The sequence below is a fragment of the Trachemys scripta genome, chromosome 5 (assembly GCF_013100865.1).
Source record: "Trachemys scripta elegans isolate TJP31775 chromosome 5, CAS_Tse_1.0, whole genome shotgun sequence".
In the NCBI taxonomy this organism is placed as follows: Eukaryota; Metazoa; Chordata; order Testudines; family Emydidae; genus Trachemys; species Trachemys scripta.
Window position 1 is genome coordinate 131,559,823 of NC_048302.1, and position 17,994 is coordinate 131,577,816.

General features: G+C 44.0%; 1 protein-coding gene across 2 annotated transcripts in view; it reads right to left on the minus strand.

Moving 5' to 3' along the window:
• Nucleotides 1-17,794, minus strand: part of SMOX (spermine oxidase) — a 43,680-nt gene extending 25,886 nt beyond the window's left edge. The window contains exons 1-3 of one of the 2 annotated variants that reach the window (XM_034771540.1): nucleotides 17,675-17,794; nucleotides 10,272-10,506; nucleotides 2,922-3,148 (exon numbers count right to left, since the gene is read on the minus strand). In XM_034771540.1, coding sequence (XP_034627431.1) covers nucleotides 2,922-3,148; nucleotides 10,272-10,479 — 435 coding nt within the window. In that variant the 5' untranslated portion in view covers nucleotides 10,480-10,506; nucleotides 17,675-17,794. The remainder of the gene's footprint in view (nucleotides 1-2,921; nucleotides 3,149-10,271; nucleotides 10,507-17,674) is intronic. The other variant, XM_034771539.1, reaches the window with a different exon arrangement.
• Between the last annotated feature and the right edge of the window lie 200 nt (nucleotides 17,795-17,994).

Consider the following 17,994-nt stretch of genomic DNA (forward strand, 5'->3'; position numbering starts at 1 on the left):
ATTCTCGTCTGTGCATTATGCAAGAATAAAGTTCCTGAAGCCACACGCACATACTACGCACTTTCCTATTTACTTCATCCATCAGCGAGTGATATTGCACATTTGGTTTCTTTTGCAATTTGGGTTTTCAAAAGATCATAACAACCTCTCTTATTTTTGTTCCCAAAAATAGAGAGAGGAGAGAAACACAGGACTTGCCTTAGCTGACCGGTACCAATCATCCACCTAACCCAGCATCTACCTTTGAGAGCAGCCAGTACCAGAACTTCAGAGATGAGTGTGAACTCCCCCCCACTATGGGCAATAATGATGCAACACGGGTATGGGGGAAAGTTACTTCTTAGTCCCAGACAACTGAGGGTTGGCTTATGTCTTAAAGTAAGAATGCTGAGATCCCTCATACATTTTTATCCCAGCACATGTAACAGCAGATGTGTTTACTACCCATATAAACGTCAAATCCTTTTATGACTCTTAGCTATTGGCCACAAGGTTATCTTCTGGTAGTAATAAGCTAATTATGCATTGAATAAAAAAAAAAGAGATCAGCTTGACGTTTGTTGCTTTCTAGTTTCGCTGGCAGACCCCTTGTTATTGTATTATGAGAAAGGGTAACCCCAAGTGCAAAACTGACTTTTCTTCACCATTCACTTTGTATCCCTCTGTAAACTTGTATTAAAGTCTTCTCTTTAAACTGTATTCTCACCTCTTTTTGTTTCCTTCTCATAACAGGTCATTCTAGGCCTCTAGTAATTTTCATTCCCCTTTGCGAAACACTTTCTATATTTCTGTATCTTTGAGATGGGATGATCAGAACTGAAAACAGTATTCAGAGCAGTGGCATGTTAGTCTCTAAGGTGCCACGAGTACTCCTGTTCTTTTTTCTTATATAATGTCATTCATTACGGCATTTCCAGTGTTATTCCCTCTCTCTTTTTTGATCTGGCCCAACATTTTATTTGCTTTTTTGATCACTGCTGCACTCTGAACTGAGGTTTTCCCTGAGCTCATCATGGTGATGCCCGGCTCTTTTTTCTGAGGGGCTACTGTTAATTTTAAAACCTAGTAATAAGTAAAAGCAGCTCAAACTATTCCTGCCAAAGTGCATCACCCTGCACTTGTCCAAGTGGGATTTCATCTGACACTGTGTTGCCCAATTGCCTATCTTAACTAGACCCCTCGGATGTTCCCCACAATCCTCTCTTTTAACCCAATACTTATAGGCCACGTATTCATTAGCTCTAGTCATGGCACAATGCTCAACGTTTTTCTTTGTTGAAAATCAGCTTTTCCACTCTGTCTCTGATCCACGATAGCACTTTAGCTCTCATCCCATAACTATTTTGTTTTCTTAATGGCCTCTGGTGAAGGATTTTACCAATGTCAGTTTGAATACCCATGTACATATTTTTAAATATATATTATACGATGTCCGGCTGATCCCAGGGGTGTGACATTATAAAAAAGATTTACCCAAACAAGTGTTGGTGAAGTTCAGATCCAGTTGCAAACTTTGAGGGCTCTACAAATGGCTACAACTTGGCAAGGATAGTTCCCCACCCCCACCCCCATTTTATGTAACCCACTCGGAGAGCATTTTGATTGGGGAAATTTTATATTGGCCCCTCACCCAAATATAATTAGAAATAGAGGAAACCAATCAGGAGAATAATTAGAGTGAAACCTGGCAAGCGGTCTTAGCATTGTTTAAGTCTAAGGGCAGGTCTACACTACGTCAGGGATCAATGTTCTGAGATCAATCCACCGGCGGTCGATTTAGCGGGTCTGGTAAAGACCTGCCAAATCGACTGCAGATTGCTCTCCAGTCGATCCCTGTACTCTACCCCCGACGAGAAGAGTAAGGTAAGTTGACAGAAAATTTTCTCCCCTCGATTCCTCACAGTGTAGACCCCGCGGTAACTCAATCTAAGGTATGTAGCTGGAGTTGCATAGTGTAGGTTGACTTACCGCGGTAGTGTAGACACAGCCTAAGTCTTGGTATTATAAAGTAAAAAGTAATGCCATTTTACATCTGTTCAACCATTAATTATCAGGGACCACATTCACCCTGAGCAGAAGCAGGAATCACTCCACTAGAATCAGTAGAATGGTGCCCATTTACGCAGAAGTGAGACTGACCCTACCTATCTAGGACACCGAAGATCGCTTTTTCCTTGGGTATTTGCTTAGGACACGTTTCATTACTGAACCTGTATGTCCACTTTTAGTCTGCAATTTTCCATTTATTAATTTTTTTAGTGCTTTCATTTCTATTTTTCGTTCGTCTGGAGTCCCTACCATGAGCTTAGACACTGTTTTACATAGCGCTTTGGAGAAAATCACTTAAGATAGAGGAAAGAACATTACAGGTAGCTTCCAAATTATAAAAATGAAAGCTCTCACCAGGAGAGAAATTATATTTAACCCTTGTAACATTTGTCACAGCACCTGTGATGCAATTGAGCTTGTAATTCATATTAGGAGGAATGTCATAGCTTACACAGCTCAATGTAGTAGTTATAATGTCAATAACAATGTCTCACTGCCACATCTTTTAGTTGGATCTTTCTAAGTTATTATGTTCCGCCTCGTTTGGGCCCCTTCCTTATTATTAGCTAAATGGCAAGTCTACAGCTATTGATTAAATTATCCCACAATATTTGCTGGAAGTGATGAGAATTGATCATATGACAGGACAGAAGGGGTATTCTCCTTGAGTGTGATTTGATTCCAGGAGCTCTGATCACATTAACCAGCGACTGAATTAAGTAGAAGGCACCATATTGGTTTTTAAAAAATCCAAAACTTATTTTAAGTAGAGAAACTGAAGGCATTAAAAGTTTTTCTACTGTCTCGGCACTGACAAGCGTCTAGTGGTTTTCAAACCAATGTGCAACCGGAGGGGGCTGCTAAATACCAACCTCGTTGTATAAATCACTGAATTCTTCAACCACATCTTTCGGAATCCTCTGCCCATTGTTGGTAAGGTGATAAGCCACCCCATTCTTGGAGTAAAGACTGATACGGCCAATGCTTCTCTCACCATCAGTGGTCTCTTCAAGTAAGCCATTGTCTTCTGCTAGATGATAGACTGGGTTTCCATTTGAACCATGGATCCACGTAGCTCCCAGTTCAAAAGTGGCGTTCTCTAGGGGGGAACAATCCAATTAGACCAGTACGATGAACTCGTTTACACAGAGATGTTGTATGTCACATCCCAGTCTACAAATGAAGACCAGTAAATAGAGCACAAAAAGGACATTTGCCCAATGATGCCACATTACGAAAAAAACAACACTGAAGCACTGAAGAAGTGCTTTCACTTAAGGACAAGTTTAAGTGTCATACTAATGTTTGTTCATCGTAGGTCTCTACGGAACAAGTGTCATACAGTGCTACAAAAGGGGAGCAATCACAAGAGGGGTGTTCCCTAAAGAGATTCCAAGGTATGCAGCAGCAATGGTATCTAATAGTTCAAGAACAAAGCAGAATCCCGACTCCAGGTCCTAATCCATGATTGTCACTAGCCCAACAGGTGCCACTTAGCCTCTCTACTTCATCCTTCCCACCTATAAAATAGGGATACTATTCATTTACCTACCACAAGGATGCTGGAAGGACCTCTGCACAGAGCTTTATATCTTCAAAAGAGCTATGTGAGTATTTTCTATATCCCCGTATCAGATTCTAAGCAGTGTAACAGCAGAATGCAATGGTGTCTACCCTACAAACATCATTAGAATTTAGTGCACCAGAGGGTATATTGATCTCTCTTGCTCAGAAAGTGTGAGGGGTTAGGGGAGGAAAAGAGGAGTTGGCTCTCTGTACTGTACTACTGCAAACAGAATATAAATGAATACTTACATAAATATTGAAGAAGTGGTAGGGAAAGAATAAGAGCATCGGTAGGCCACCCAAAGCCTTCAAACATCAAATTTAGTCTGAGGGAAGGGGAGGGAAGGTGATTGTTATTCAAGTACAGGGCAAAAAGGCATCTGTTCCACTACAGCAGAGGAATGCAGGAAAGACTGAGACTGTCCTGTAGTGGCAGCCGGAGGCTGCTGACTTTAGCATGCAGGAAAGCCGCCTTCTGCAATTAAACGTGTGTGTTGTTTACTAAAAGGACTCAAGCTACCTGCATTTCCATAAGGTGGAATTAGATCATATTTTATTATTTGTGCCTTTGAAAGATTTCTTTAAAAAGATGCACTGTCACATTAAAAAAAATCATTTATTTTTCACTACCTATGCTGCTTGTTTGCTTTTTGCATTTCTCAGTTTGGACAATGCAAACTGATTAGTCAGTTACATGGTTCTCTTTAGTCCAGGTCTAATCAGTTTTGCCCTCAGACTCTCACGTATTAGCCCAATTCTGCACAGTTTAAGGTGATAACACAGGGGCATGTTTATTAGGTTAAAAAGAAACACGGTTTCTAACAGATTTTAACTTAATTTATGGGACTATTTCTTATTACAGTTAGGTTTTGTAAAAGCTCATTTGTACAAAACCAAATTTGGACTAAATCTGACCCAACACTGTCCCTTTAATATCATGGTCAACCCCATGCAATGCAGCATGTCCTGTAGTTTACGTGGATATTTTATTAGGAATTAGCAGGTTAGCTACTAGCCTAGATGTTTTCCCTCTTAATAACTTCCTACTGAAGAAGGTAAGAATCACGTAATTGATTACACCAGGGGTTCTCAAACGTCACTGCACCGCAACCCCCTTCTGACAACAAAAATTACTACACAACCCCAGGACGGGGACCGAAGCCTGAGCTCGCCCGAGCATGGCCGTCCCAGGTGGAGTTGGAGGGCAAAGCCAAAGCCCAGCCCCCTGCTCCGAGTAGGGGGGCCAAAGCTGCAGCCCAAGGGTCTTCAGCCCCGCGCAAGGGGCCTGTAACCTGAGCCCCACCACCTAGGGCTTAAGCCCTCGGGCTTCGGCCCTGGCCCCAGGTAGTGGGAGTAGGGCTTCAGCTTCGGCCCTGGCCCTAGGCAGTGGGACTTGGGTTTCAGCTTTGGTCCCAGGCCCTAGCAAGTCTAATGCCAGCCCTGGTGACCCCATTAAAATAGGGTCGCGACCCACTTTGGGGTCTCGACCCACAGTTTGAGAACCACTGGATTACACCATCACATAGTGCTTAACATGTAAACACAATCACAATGCCATCCAAATATGCTGTTAGAAGTGAGGCTATCAAGTTGTACGAATGAATCACTATTTCAAAGCAAATCCCAAGAGATTTGGGTTTCCAAGCCAAGAAACAATTTCAAAAGGAAGTAAAGTGCCAGTGGAAGTTATCTGCCAAGGCCCTGAATGTGCAAAGACTTACATGGGCACATAAAGCCTGTGCTCAAGTCTATGCAAAATCAGGGCCTAAATGTGTTAATATTTAAGGCATTGCAACTTCTGAACATACCCATAGATCATGCAGTCTGGTGGAAATGATTCAGTCCAGCAGTCAACGGTATAGTGCTCATAAATATTTCAGGTTTAAAGTGACAGTGATCTTATTACCTGGGATCTTCATACAATCCATGGCATACAAGATTATTAGCAGGAGTAGTATATAAAACATGTCGGCCAGTCTGTGGTCGCCGTTACACTAGTGTGAACTGGCATTAATACTGACTTCCAAATAGAATCTAGCTCTTTTTCTTTCAATTATCAGCATTTTTTAAAGTAACACAAAATACTAGCATATTCTTCTTTATTTTTACCCAATAGCATTTACTTTACTGTCACAGCACAAACAAAAAAGGAAAAGCCATTTTCTCCTGTGTTCTATAGGAGCCGTTGTGAGGAATGTAATTAAATACTGTACAGGGAAACTAAAAATAGTCTAGCTCACCTGTATATTTAGAAACCCATTAACTGACATTACTCAAAGCAGATAAGCCAGTTATTTCCTGGAGTAAGTGGCATGATAAATTCTTTAAAGTTGTGAAGTTAATCACATTCTTTTACACAGATTCGCCATTTAGTTCCAGGGCCCTTCAGGGCTTGAAAAATTAAGTAGTTCCAATACCAATCTCATTTGAATAAGGCCTTGTCTACACTACAGGATAAAGTCAATCTAAGCTACGCAATTTGAGTTATGTAAATAGCATAACTCAAGTCGCCGTAGCTTATATCTATTTACTGCGGGGTCCACACTATGGGATGTTGACGGGAGACGGTCTCCCGTCGATTCCCCTTACTCTTCTCGATCCGGTGGAGTACAGGAGTTGACGGGAGAGCGATCTGCGGTCGATTTAGCGGGTCTTCACTAGACCTGCTAAATCGACCATCAATGCATCAATGGCTGTGTGTCGATCCCCCGGTAAGTGTAAACAAGCCCTTAGTAAGAGAGTAGTATACAGTCCTCATAAAATGGGTCTGCTGGTCCCATTAACATGGCTATTTAGCTATAATATGTATTTCTCATGCATCACTGTGATGTAGCACCTGGATGTTATGATGATTGTTGTAATCCATACATCAGACCAATGCAGAGGCCGTATATATTATATATATTTATACACACCTCTACCTCGATATAACGCTGTTCTCGGGAGCCAAAAAAGCTTACCGCATTATAGGTGAAACCACGTTATATCGAATGTGCTTTGATCCACTGGAGTGCGCAGCCCCCCCCCGGAGCGCTGCTTTACCGTGTTATATCCAAATTCATGTTATATTGGGTTGCGTTATATCGGGGTAGAGGTGTATAACTAAAGCAGAACACTCCATCTCTTCTTTGTTATTGCCCTGAGTGGAATTCTGAAAAACTTGTCTACGTTGAGTTACAACTAACTCTATGAGAGGTCTCATTGGAACTGCAGATACTAAGTAAGTGTATCTGAATTTAGACCTTAAGTAACTATCTTCAAGGGTATGTCTTCACTGCAGATAACTCAGGTAATCAGCACCCAGATCTATGCACATAGCTTAACCTCACCCAGGTGTGAGCAAACACACTGCAAAGCCTGTGCCTTAACTGGTGCTATGCTCCCCTGTGTGCGTCACTAGGTCTTCAGGGGGCATATCTTTGTGCTGCAGGAAGCTGAGCTGTTCTGATTCTTTCCCAGTGGACTTGTGGAAAAACTTGTCTGTCCTTCAGAGAACATTAGGGGAATTGTGGGAAGGCACTGGAGGACTATCAGCAATTGAATGGTTTAGCTTGCATCCTCATTGTCAAGTGGACGGGCTACCCGCTCAAGTGAAAGTGGTACTCAAGTTCTAGCCTACACCTCCAATCAGGCCAGCTAGCCCAGGTTTAAAGCACTACCAACGTCAGATGAGAGGGTTTTGTGTGTGGACACAAGGGGGGTTGGGGCAACACTAAAGTAAAACCCTGAGTTACCTCTGCAGTGAAGACATACCGCAAGGAAGAGATCACTAGACCATCCCTTAGCTTTGTCATTGAGGAGGAGGGGCTGCGTATAAAGGCCTTGCAACCTGACCTAATAGGAGGAAAACTTGGGCTCCTCCTGATGACCGGTAACAAAGAATTCAACACCAAGACCCCTCCAACAGGAACAATATGTCCTCAGATACAGCGAGCCAGATCACCAGCTAGTACACACGGGCGTGACTCCAATGAAGTCAAACCTAAACCAGTTTATACCAGCTAAGGATGTGGCTTTGAATATTTAAACCGTGAGGAATGTTTTCAAAGAGACTGGAGATCTGGAGATGAAAGGCCCTCTGAGCCAGAATCTGCTAGCCTTGCTCTTGTACAGAAGCAAAGGGGATACTCCCAGGTGCATCTACATTAGATAAGAAGGTACATTCTGTGCTACCAGTAGGTAAATGAACCTCGTCAGTCTTATGGAATCACCTCCCTAATGCCAACTAACTAGTTTAATTTTTGACCATGTTCTCTGTATTCATTAACTTGGGCCTCTAGCTGGTCGTCTTTCACTTTATTTAGCCCGGCCTTACGTCACTTACTGTATTTTACTCTATAAACTCACCACAGTAAATAAACATGAGTGCCTGTGACCTTTCAGAAGGGAAATGAATGAAAAGGCTATTTGACAAATCTAAACTTTGGAGTCTGAATAGGGCATTTCAAATGCTGGCGAGACTTGGCACAGAGATTAGAATGGGAAATGTGTCATTTACTCCCCATGGGCTGTGTCCAAAATATCCTTGACCATGCGTGTGAGTGGAGGGAAGTGTTAAAGGTTTAAATATTAAGGGGCCAATATTTTCCCTGTGGAATATTTTGTATAGTACTAATATAGGGCCTAATTTTGCCTTCCCTGTTCACTATGTTACTCTGTGGTCTTGCCTTCTCTAGGAAGAAAAGGGTGTTCTTACCTCATGTTAGCTAACACGTGGTAACCAGCACAAGGAAAAATCCTAGTGAAGACAGGCAATTTGGAGCCTAAGGTTTACCTCAATGAACTAATACACGTTATACTCCAGAGGGCATTTTGCGCCAAAAAATTAAAAATTCTGCGCACAATATTTTAAGATTCTGCAAATTTTATTTGTCAAATAAATGTGGAGGCTCCAGCATGGCATTGAGGAGCACAGGCCACTGGCTGCACGAAGGTGGGAGATCACCCTGCAGCACCCCCACCCCTGGGAAACGGACTCAGCAGTGAGGCTGCACCTGACTCTGACACAGCACAAGGATTGGGCCTGCCCTGGAAACACCACCCCCCTCCATGCCAGTTGCACCAGGTGTGGGCAGGCAGGATCCAAGTATGGAGGGGCTTTGTGTAGGGGAATCCAGGTGTGGGTTGAGAGGGTTCCGTGTGGGGTAATCTGGGTGCAGTGGTAATGGGACTCTGCAGGGGGGTTCAGGTGAAGGTGGTTGGGGCTCAGCAGAGAGGTTCTGTATGGGGGGGGATAGAGCTAGGCGGGGGAATGTGGGGGACTTTGTGGGGGGACCAGGGATTGGGGGGGGGGGGGGGGGGGGGGGGGAGGGGCGGGGCGGGTGGTGTCGCCGGGTGCAGCTGGCAGGGAGGGGGGGTTCTGGATGCGGGGGGTGAGGATCGACAGGAGGGTCTAGGTATGAGAGGTCTGGATGCACGGGGGTTAGGTGGATGGGGGAGCAGCTCTCTATACAGGGATCCCTCCCCCTGCAGCTGAAGAGTGATGGGTGCAGGAAGCGGGAGAAGTTTGCAAAGCTTCTTGCAGCTGGGGGAGAAATCTGTGGGTGGGTCTGACTCCGCCCCAGATGCTGTGCAGGGGAAGAGCAAGTCCCGTCCTCCCCAGACGAGCCAGGACTAGCTGCTGAGCTTGGAGCAGGGTAGGGAGCTGGATCTTTCCCAGTCTCGCCCCCTACCCCACAGTGATTTACCTCTTTGCCGGCTGCCCTGGGCACCCAAAACATACTGCTGGGGAGGGTCACATGACCGCTCTTGTGGCTACCCTTTGCTTCCCTGTCAGAAAGTCATTTTTCTGCGGGGAAGCAAAGAAATCTGCGGGGGACATACATTCTGCGCATGCCCAGTGGCACAGAATTCCCAGGAGTAACGTTAATGCTACACACTGCCTTATCTTCACTAGGCATTTACTTCACATTACTTACCATGTTTTAGCTAACGGGATGGGAATATTAATTCTAATCTAATCTCATCCCAGCCCAGGTAGACAGAGCTCTACTCCAGCTAGCACACTAAAACTAAGAGCATGGATGATGTGGCTTGGGCAGCAGCCCAGGCTAGCCACCTGAGTGCCGAGCCAGGGGGTCAGGTGGCCTTGCATTCAGGTGACTAGCTCGCGCCGCAATGTCCATACCACTATTTTTAGCTCAAGCAGAGGTAGCGTGTCTGTCTACTCGGCCTGGAAAACTCATTCCCCACTGCAGTGTATGTATCCCAAGATACCTACGTTCTGTGGTCAGCAGATTACTGAATGTTCTTAGCCAAGAGCAAAGGTTGGATGCCACAGAAAAAAATCTTCCTAGTTCATACACTCAAGTTACTGGAGAAAAATACCCTTCCCCACCCTCAGCCACGCTGAGCTCTCTTTATAAAGCCAAATGATCACCAACACCTTCACTTCACAATAATACTTTACACTTCTGCAGAGCCTTTCATCTAAAGCTAGGAGTGCTTGGGAAGCTCTGTGCCCCTCACATGCACAATAACCCATTGCACCCAGAAGTCTGGTAATTGCAGGCTAAAATATCCATTTGCAGGTGCAAATGACCAGGAAATGGCTTTAAGAGGATATCTAACAAATTAACCCTCGTAATAATACAAACCCTTGCCAGAAGCGCGAGATGAGAGAGTCCGATACAACAGTACAACAACATTTTCCTTACCAAGTTTGACGCTTTGCACTCTGCCTCCAATTCGGTCAGACGCCTCAAGGATTGTTACATCCGTGAAACCGTTTTCCAGGAGAGATTTTGTAGCTGACAGGCCCGCAAGTCCAGCACCAATAACTACTATTCGAGGCTGTCGTTTTCTCCGTAGGCCACTACTAAGAGGATCATCAGTGCTGTCTGAAGATGTTTCACAACTTTGCATGCCGTCCAAGCTCTCTTTCTAAGGAATCTAAGGAAAAGCAAACAAACAGGTTCAAGGAACTAAGCCAATAATTCTTCACGCTTCAGGAGGATTCCTTCTCTCAGCACAGAAGCAAATTTGGGGGAGTCTCTAGATATATGACTAGCAGAAAAGAAAGTCAACCTATGAACTAGAACAAGTCCTTTCAAATGGGAACCACAGAAAGGGCAAAGAAGGATGTAAGAGTTTCTGGTCTCGACTCTGGAGCATCAATCGTTGAGCCTACTGCAGTCTCCACCCTCTACATTGTAACCATGTAACAATTTCCAGCAAATTCATAGGATTTCTGACCTCCTGTCTCTTTATATAACCTACTGAGGTGGCAATTTTGTGGTAGAGCAAAAACACACACCCTGTGACAACTAGCTGTTCAAAGAAGTAACGTAACTTTATTCTGCTTCTGTGGCAACCACAAAGCATAAGCTTTAGATCATATAAATATGATTCTAGGTAAATGGGACTTAGCTCAAAGCAGGAAGACCGGCTATCAAACCAATAGCTGAACCAAAAGTGAGGGGCGGGAGGAGAATCTAGGGTTTGCTCATTAGAGGGCTATTTGATTATTGCATTGTTAAGAAATGTGACTAAATGCACTAATGATCACAAAACCACCACACTAATTTTCACTTCTGAGGTATCATTCATTTGAGGATCTCAAAGCACGTTGCACATATTAACTGAACTTCTCCACCTCTGTGTAGTACACAGGGATCAGATATGGAGGAGACAGACGATGGTCCAAGTTCAGCAGTCGTGTGCTCCAAATTCAGCAGCCACAGCTAAAGTCCAGAACAAGCCTACAGATCTATCCATTTTATAAACTTCCTCTCATCTTATCAGACTTCTGCCAGCAAAATCCTGCAGTACACAAGTGAGACAATTATATTCCAGCACTGAGCCCAGAGGATTAAGGTAGTCCATAACTGCTTCCTCACTGTTTTCTTGGAATGTGGCACTCTCCTGATAAGGCCTTGTTTCTCTAGGACCCTGAGGGGAGCGGGTGTCAGAGAGAATAGTAAAACAGGAAGCAAACTTGGCAGGAATATCGCCAAGGGTCAAACAAAATTAAAAAAGCAAACAAGGCAATTCTGAGCCAACGCTGGCACAATGTCCTTAACTCACCTAAAGTAGACTGTAGAATAGGCACTAGCCACAGGTAGGAGCTGCATGCTGAAGTACCTGCATACTACTGTGCTGTAATCATGGACAAATGGGACACATTCTGAGTTGTGTGTCCACATACTATTCCCAGGCTCATTTGTGTGGGTTTGGTTTTTTAGACACTATTCTCCAATGAATGTTTTAGCGCTTATGAAAGGTGCCTGTTGAGGTGCTAAAATTAACAAAAGCTATATCCAGCCAGCAGGGGAAAAGATCCCTCCTGACCCACAGACTCCCTCAAGCGCAAAAGGACAAATTTAACACAGTCAGTTGCACAGAGTATTTTTTAATTCCAAAGAAACAGGATTTAAAGGTTATCCTGCCCTGGAAACCTAGACACCAGCACTGGTTTGTGTGGAACAGCAAAATGAAACAGACTAACTCGGTTTTCATTGCACAGGCCAACGGAAGAACAAGAGATAAACACAGTACGCATAAGACAAAAAGAAGGACCTTACATTTAAGTAATTTTAATGATCTAAGACATCATCAATACTGGTAAAGACACCACACACACATACATTTTATATACTGCATAAGAAATGCTTTGGTCCAAAAATGCACTTCTATCCCGATATAACGCTGTCCTTGGGAGCCAAAAAAATCTTACTGTGTTATAGGTGAAACCACGTTATATTGAACTTGCTTTGATCCGCCGGAGCGCACAGCCGCCCCCTCCCGGAGCACTGCTTTACCGCGTTATATCCGAATTCGTGTTATATCGGGTCGCACTATATCGGGGTAGAGGTGTACCTACGTAGTGTGAAGATTTCTGTAGCAGAGGATTCTTTAACCAAGCAGACAGAGGCATAGCAAGTGGCTGAAAGCTGAAACTAGACAAATTCAGACTAGGAATATGACCTGTATTGTATCACTGTTTACTTGTGCTCCCCGGCCGGTCTGCATTCATCTGCTGCCTCTTGGTTTACATTTAGATTGTAAGTTCTTTGGGGCAGGGACCATTCTTTCTTTGTTTGTTTTTGTTCTGTGTTTGTACAGCACCTCGCACAGTGGGGTCTTGGCCCATGATCAGGACACCAAGTTGCTAAGTAATAACTAGTAATGGTAATTGACCATTGGAACAACTCCCCTGAGGCTGCAGTGGATTCACCATCATTTGAAGTCTTTAAATCACGGCAAGGTGTCGTTCTAAAAAGATACGCTCTAGCTCAGCCAGAAGTGATTGTCTTGATGCAGGAATTATTGGGGGAAATTCTCTGGCCTGTGTTATGCAAGTCAGCCTAGATAATCATAATGGCCCTTGCTGGCCTTAATCTAGGAAATCTATAACTATGCACACAAACGTGCATGTATGTATAATAATATATGTATTGAGCAGGGGGTTGGACTAGATGACCTCCTGAGGTCCCTTCCAACCCTGATATTCTATGATTCTATAATTTGTGTCCATACAATATACCGACACACATGGGAGTGTGTGCTGTTCTCGGTGTCCCTTAAAGAATAAAAAAGGATTACACAATACTCAGTAGCATGCTTCCTTCTCTCCAAACAATCCAAAACAATCTTAGATAAATGGATTGAAAATCCATTTTTCAACCTGCTATTCTCCTCCCGCCCTGCCAAAAAAACAGATTGTTATCTGAAAGCAGAGCTAATGGAATCCATATACAGAAGGTTCACACAACAGAAGCAGGAATGGGAACATATTTAGCAGATGTAAAGATTATGCACAGTGTGGCCATTATCTCATTAAGTAGCCTAGTGCTACTTGAATCAAGCAAACGTATAACAAGCCAGGCTCTAATGAGTAACCTTAGGGGGGAGGGATAGCTCAGTGGTTTGAACATTAGCCTGCTAAAACCAGGGTTGTGAGTTCAATCCTTCAGGGGGCCACTTAGGGAGCTGGGGCAAAATCAGTACTTGGTCCTGCTAGTGAAGGCATGGGGCTGGACTGGATGACCTTTTGGGGTCCCTTCCAGTTCTAGGAGATAGGATATCTCCATATATTAAAAAAATAAATATAAGAAAAAAAAAACCTTTATCTAATTAACTGCAGTGAGAAAGTATTCAATTATCTTCTCTAATGTACATTTTTTTTTCTTTTTTTTAACCAAGTAAAGGCAAAGAAGTGTTTGGAAGGATAATAAACATCTTCAGGCTGCCAACAGTTACCTCCTTGCATGCCCCCTCCTTTCTGGAAATTCAGGCTGTCCGTTGGGTATACACTGCCTGGCACAGAACAGTGTGTGCTTTTAAACAGATAAAAAATACGCCTGAAGTAGCCGGCAGAGTGGCAGGAGGATTGTACTGTTTGCTGCAACACTGCCTATCGCCAGTACCTCCCGCATCTTAATTGCAGTCATCCTGTCTCCCGGAACAATAAACAAGCATTTTGTAATTTCTCCCTCTTGTACACTCTAATTAGTTCTCTAACAGCAAGTGCATTAAGCATCACTGCCTGTTGCTCTGAAACATGATGTCAGCGCTCTCAAAACTAAACTTGCCCAACTGAAAGATCATCCTGATTCCCCCCCCTCCCCTGCCCCTTTCCCAGGCTGGCAGCCAAATTCTTGAGACCATTCATGATGCTTTTCAGCACTACTGTTTACACCAGCGCAGGTTAAGTACCAGCACCATTTCACTGCAGGCAGAATAAGGAATACACAAAACTCAAGTACACCACATCAATCTGAAACAAGGGTCTGCTGCTGTTATGAAATTCCTACATATCTAACTATTGCAACCTTACACATTTGTGTTGAATTCCAATTGTAACACCACCACCTCACCGAGTGTCATTTCACCATCTTCATCCTTAACCTCAAACTTCGTTTATTCAAATGTGGTTCTTTACTCTCCATTGTCAATACTCACACCCCTGTACTTGGCATTTCATTGTGGGCAATAAATAAATACCCTGCAGATAGTTACATGAGGATAATTAAACATTAAAATGCTGTTATGCCTCAGGGAGAATAAAAAGTAGCACCTCCTTACTTGAAAGCAGCACTGGCTAACATGTTCCAGGATTTTCATTCCCGCCTTTTCCACCAAATATCTTACCACCGGTTAGTGTCCCATCTCCAAACTCTAATAACTCTTACTGCTTTGTAAAGTACTTTGAGATCCTCAGATGAAAGATGACATATACAAGTGCAAAGTATTATTACTCACATCAGCTCCCTCTCTGTAGTCATATCCGCTTATTTAAGTGAAAGAAACAAGTTTTTACTCCTGATAGCACTGCGTGACGTGTTCTGCCTCATTCATCACTGGCTCGATTCCCATTACAGATGCCAAAGCCACGACTCAAGATGCAGAAACAAGGTGGCTTGATTTCTAAACCAAAAGATGACTTTCCTAAGATTTTAATCTTGGGTGAAAGTCAGCCTCCCCGCACAATGCCCAAGCAATCAGGCTTTGTGCGGGGTGATAAGCAAATGTTGAGGGGACAGAGGGGAATGCAAATCAATCGTATTTGTATTACATTAGCCCCAAAATGGCCCCTTCGTGCCAGACGCTGCACAAGTTTGCAGCAAAAAGACAGTCCTTGTCACGAAGACCTTACAGTCTTGTTTAATGACAAGACACAATAGGCGGATGAAACAAACAGACAAGGAAGGATAATGAGGATGATGATATGAGCATGTTTTTACTTAGGGTACATCTACACTACAGCGGGGAGTCGATTTAAGATACGCAAATTCAGCTACGTGAATAGCGTAGCTGAATTCGACGTATTACAGCCGACTTACCCCGTTGTGAGGACGGCGGCAAAATCGACTTCTGCCGCTTTTTGTCGGCGGCGCTTACTACCACCTCCGCTGGTGGAGTTAGAGCGCCGATTCGGGGATCGATTGTCGCGTCCCGATGGGACGCGATAAATCGATCCCCGAGAGGTCGATTTCTACCCGCCGATTCAGGCGGGTAGTATAGACCAGGCCTTAGACTAGCTGTGCGCACAGCATAACGTATGCCCCTATTGGCTGGAACAGCGGCTTCCGCTGCCCTCCCATGTCCCCCGCGCATGGGTTTCAGGCCACTGGATTTGTACACTTGCAGAGCCTATGGCCCTGAGCCCAGCTCGCCCCAACATCACCTCAAAACCAGCCTATTTGGAGGCAGCATGGAGACCTCAGGCTAGATTCTGTGCTGTGTCACCTGAGCGATGCAGCCCAGAAGGAGCGGGGAAGGAGGGTGGCACAAGGACACCTTTAAGCCACCTTTGTCCTGCCCAGATTCTGGATTCGTGAGGGCCTAAAAAGGCAAGACTGCATGTCACTTGCTCTGCAGCCCAGAATCCTCATAGCACTGAAGCTACAAGCATACCACCCCTCCTGCCTCCCTAGATCCAGGCCTGCCTCGGCATTCCTCCCTATGCCAGGGTCTGCAAAGGGGGAGCAGCACAAGGTCATCCGTCTAGCGCAACCTACAGTGAATCCCCATTTTCTCTAGACTAGGACCCCCTTTTCCATGTCAGGACCCTCCCTACCCTTGAAGTCCCCCTACTTCCATCTAGCCACCCTCCACCCCCATTTAACATTATCAAAAAGGCAGGGGCACTGCAATCCCCTGACGTGTTTGAAGCTCCCAGGCTGAGAACCTGCTCCTTCAATGCATACATACAATTCCTATTAACATAGTGAATAGGGCACCAGACTGGGATCCTATTCCCAGTTTGGCCATTGACACACTGTGTGACCTTGGGCATTGACACACTGTGTGACCTTGGGCAAGTTACTTCACTTCTGTGCCTCAGTTTCCCCCACTCACCAAATAGGCATAACAATGACGCATCTTTGTAAAGTGCTTTTCTAGTTTTAAGTATTATACTAATGAACATTAGATACTATAGAGACAAAGGACCTCAATACAATACATCAAGAGTAGCACTTAAAGTCTTTAAACTTCATAGAAAAATAAACATAAATGTTTAAGTTCTTAGGCAAAAAAACCAAGATATATTTTTGTAAATGTGATCCAAGACAGCCATTCCCTTTGTCTCTTCCTACATCATCCCTTCATCGTCCTCCCTGCATCATCTTCCCTTGTCTACATCATCATCAATGGAAAATGTGAGGGAGAGAAAGCTAAATACTCAAATCCTACATTTTTAAAGGTATCTCCAGCTATGCAAACAAGATGTGAAAGGCTTCAGGCAAGCCCTACCACTAGCCAGTAAGCACTAGTTCACCCTTTCTTGGATTCTTTCACTGATTACTCAGATGCTATGCACAATCTCATCGCAACTAGAGTTGAAGTGAGATAGTGTGTAGTATCTGACTAATCAGTAAAACAAGCCATAGAATAAGTGAAACCTAAATATAACAACATTCCCATGGGTGATGACATGGTCTTCAAAATGTCCCGGGACAGGGTGGGATTGTATTGCAATGATTCATTTCCCAGGCTTATCAAATGCTTGCAAACTTCGTCAGAGCGAGATGACACGCACAGCTAACAAGGCGGGTGGCTGGGAAGGTGAACACAGCAACACAGAGCACTATGCGCAACAAAAAGACTGGGGAGAATTTTAGGAACAAATATTGTTTTACAAAAAGAGATTCTGAATACAGACGCTTTCCATTTAATTTTTAAAGCGGCTGATGCAACAAAACAAGATGTTAAAATCACAAAAGCATCACGCAGTCACAAAAATCTATAATTTCTTCAGCATTCATGTATAACAGATCAACCACCACCTGGAGCCTTCAAGTTCCGCCTATGCTGCTGGGGATCTCATGTCCTGGAAGGTGAATCCCACTGAATAATAACACAGAGGTCCTGTAAAAAAGCCCCTTCCCTCCAATGGAGTTACGCCTGTTTATATGAGGGCTCAATCGGGTCCCTGATCTCCTCCTAGCAGTCACAAACCTGTACAGTAACAAACAGGAAATCAGAATGTGAGGTTGCAGTCCTATTCCATCTCTAATGACTAAAGATTACATTAAGAATCTTTCAGATCACTTCAACATGACATTGGGCTATAGGTGCTCTCAGATAAGCAGAGTTGGCTATGGCTAATACTCACATGAGAAACTTCAAAGCAGTCTCTGGATAATGGTGATACAGTTTTTGGCATTCATTCACTGCGAATCAGCATGGCAATGGGTACTGGGCTGCTGATTTGCTGTCTTTACCACAAGAGAGCAACCAGGAATCCTGACTTTGCCATTGCTTCATGCTTTTTATAGATTCTGTGATACTTTTTGCAAGCGAAAGGCTAACCCTGGTATCTTACACAAGTCCCAGTCATGGTAATTACGTCTTCCCTACTTGAGCATGCCATGCAGTTTCAGTCGGATAAGAAACGGTTCCTCATTTGCTTCCTTATATCATTGTGTAATGTTG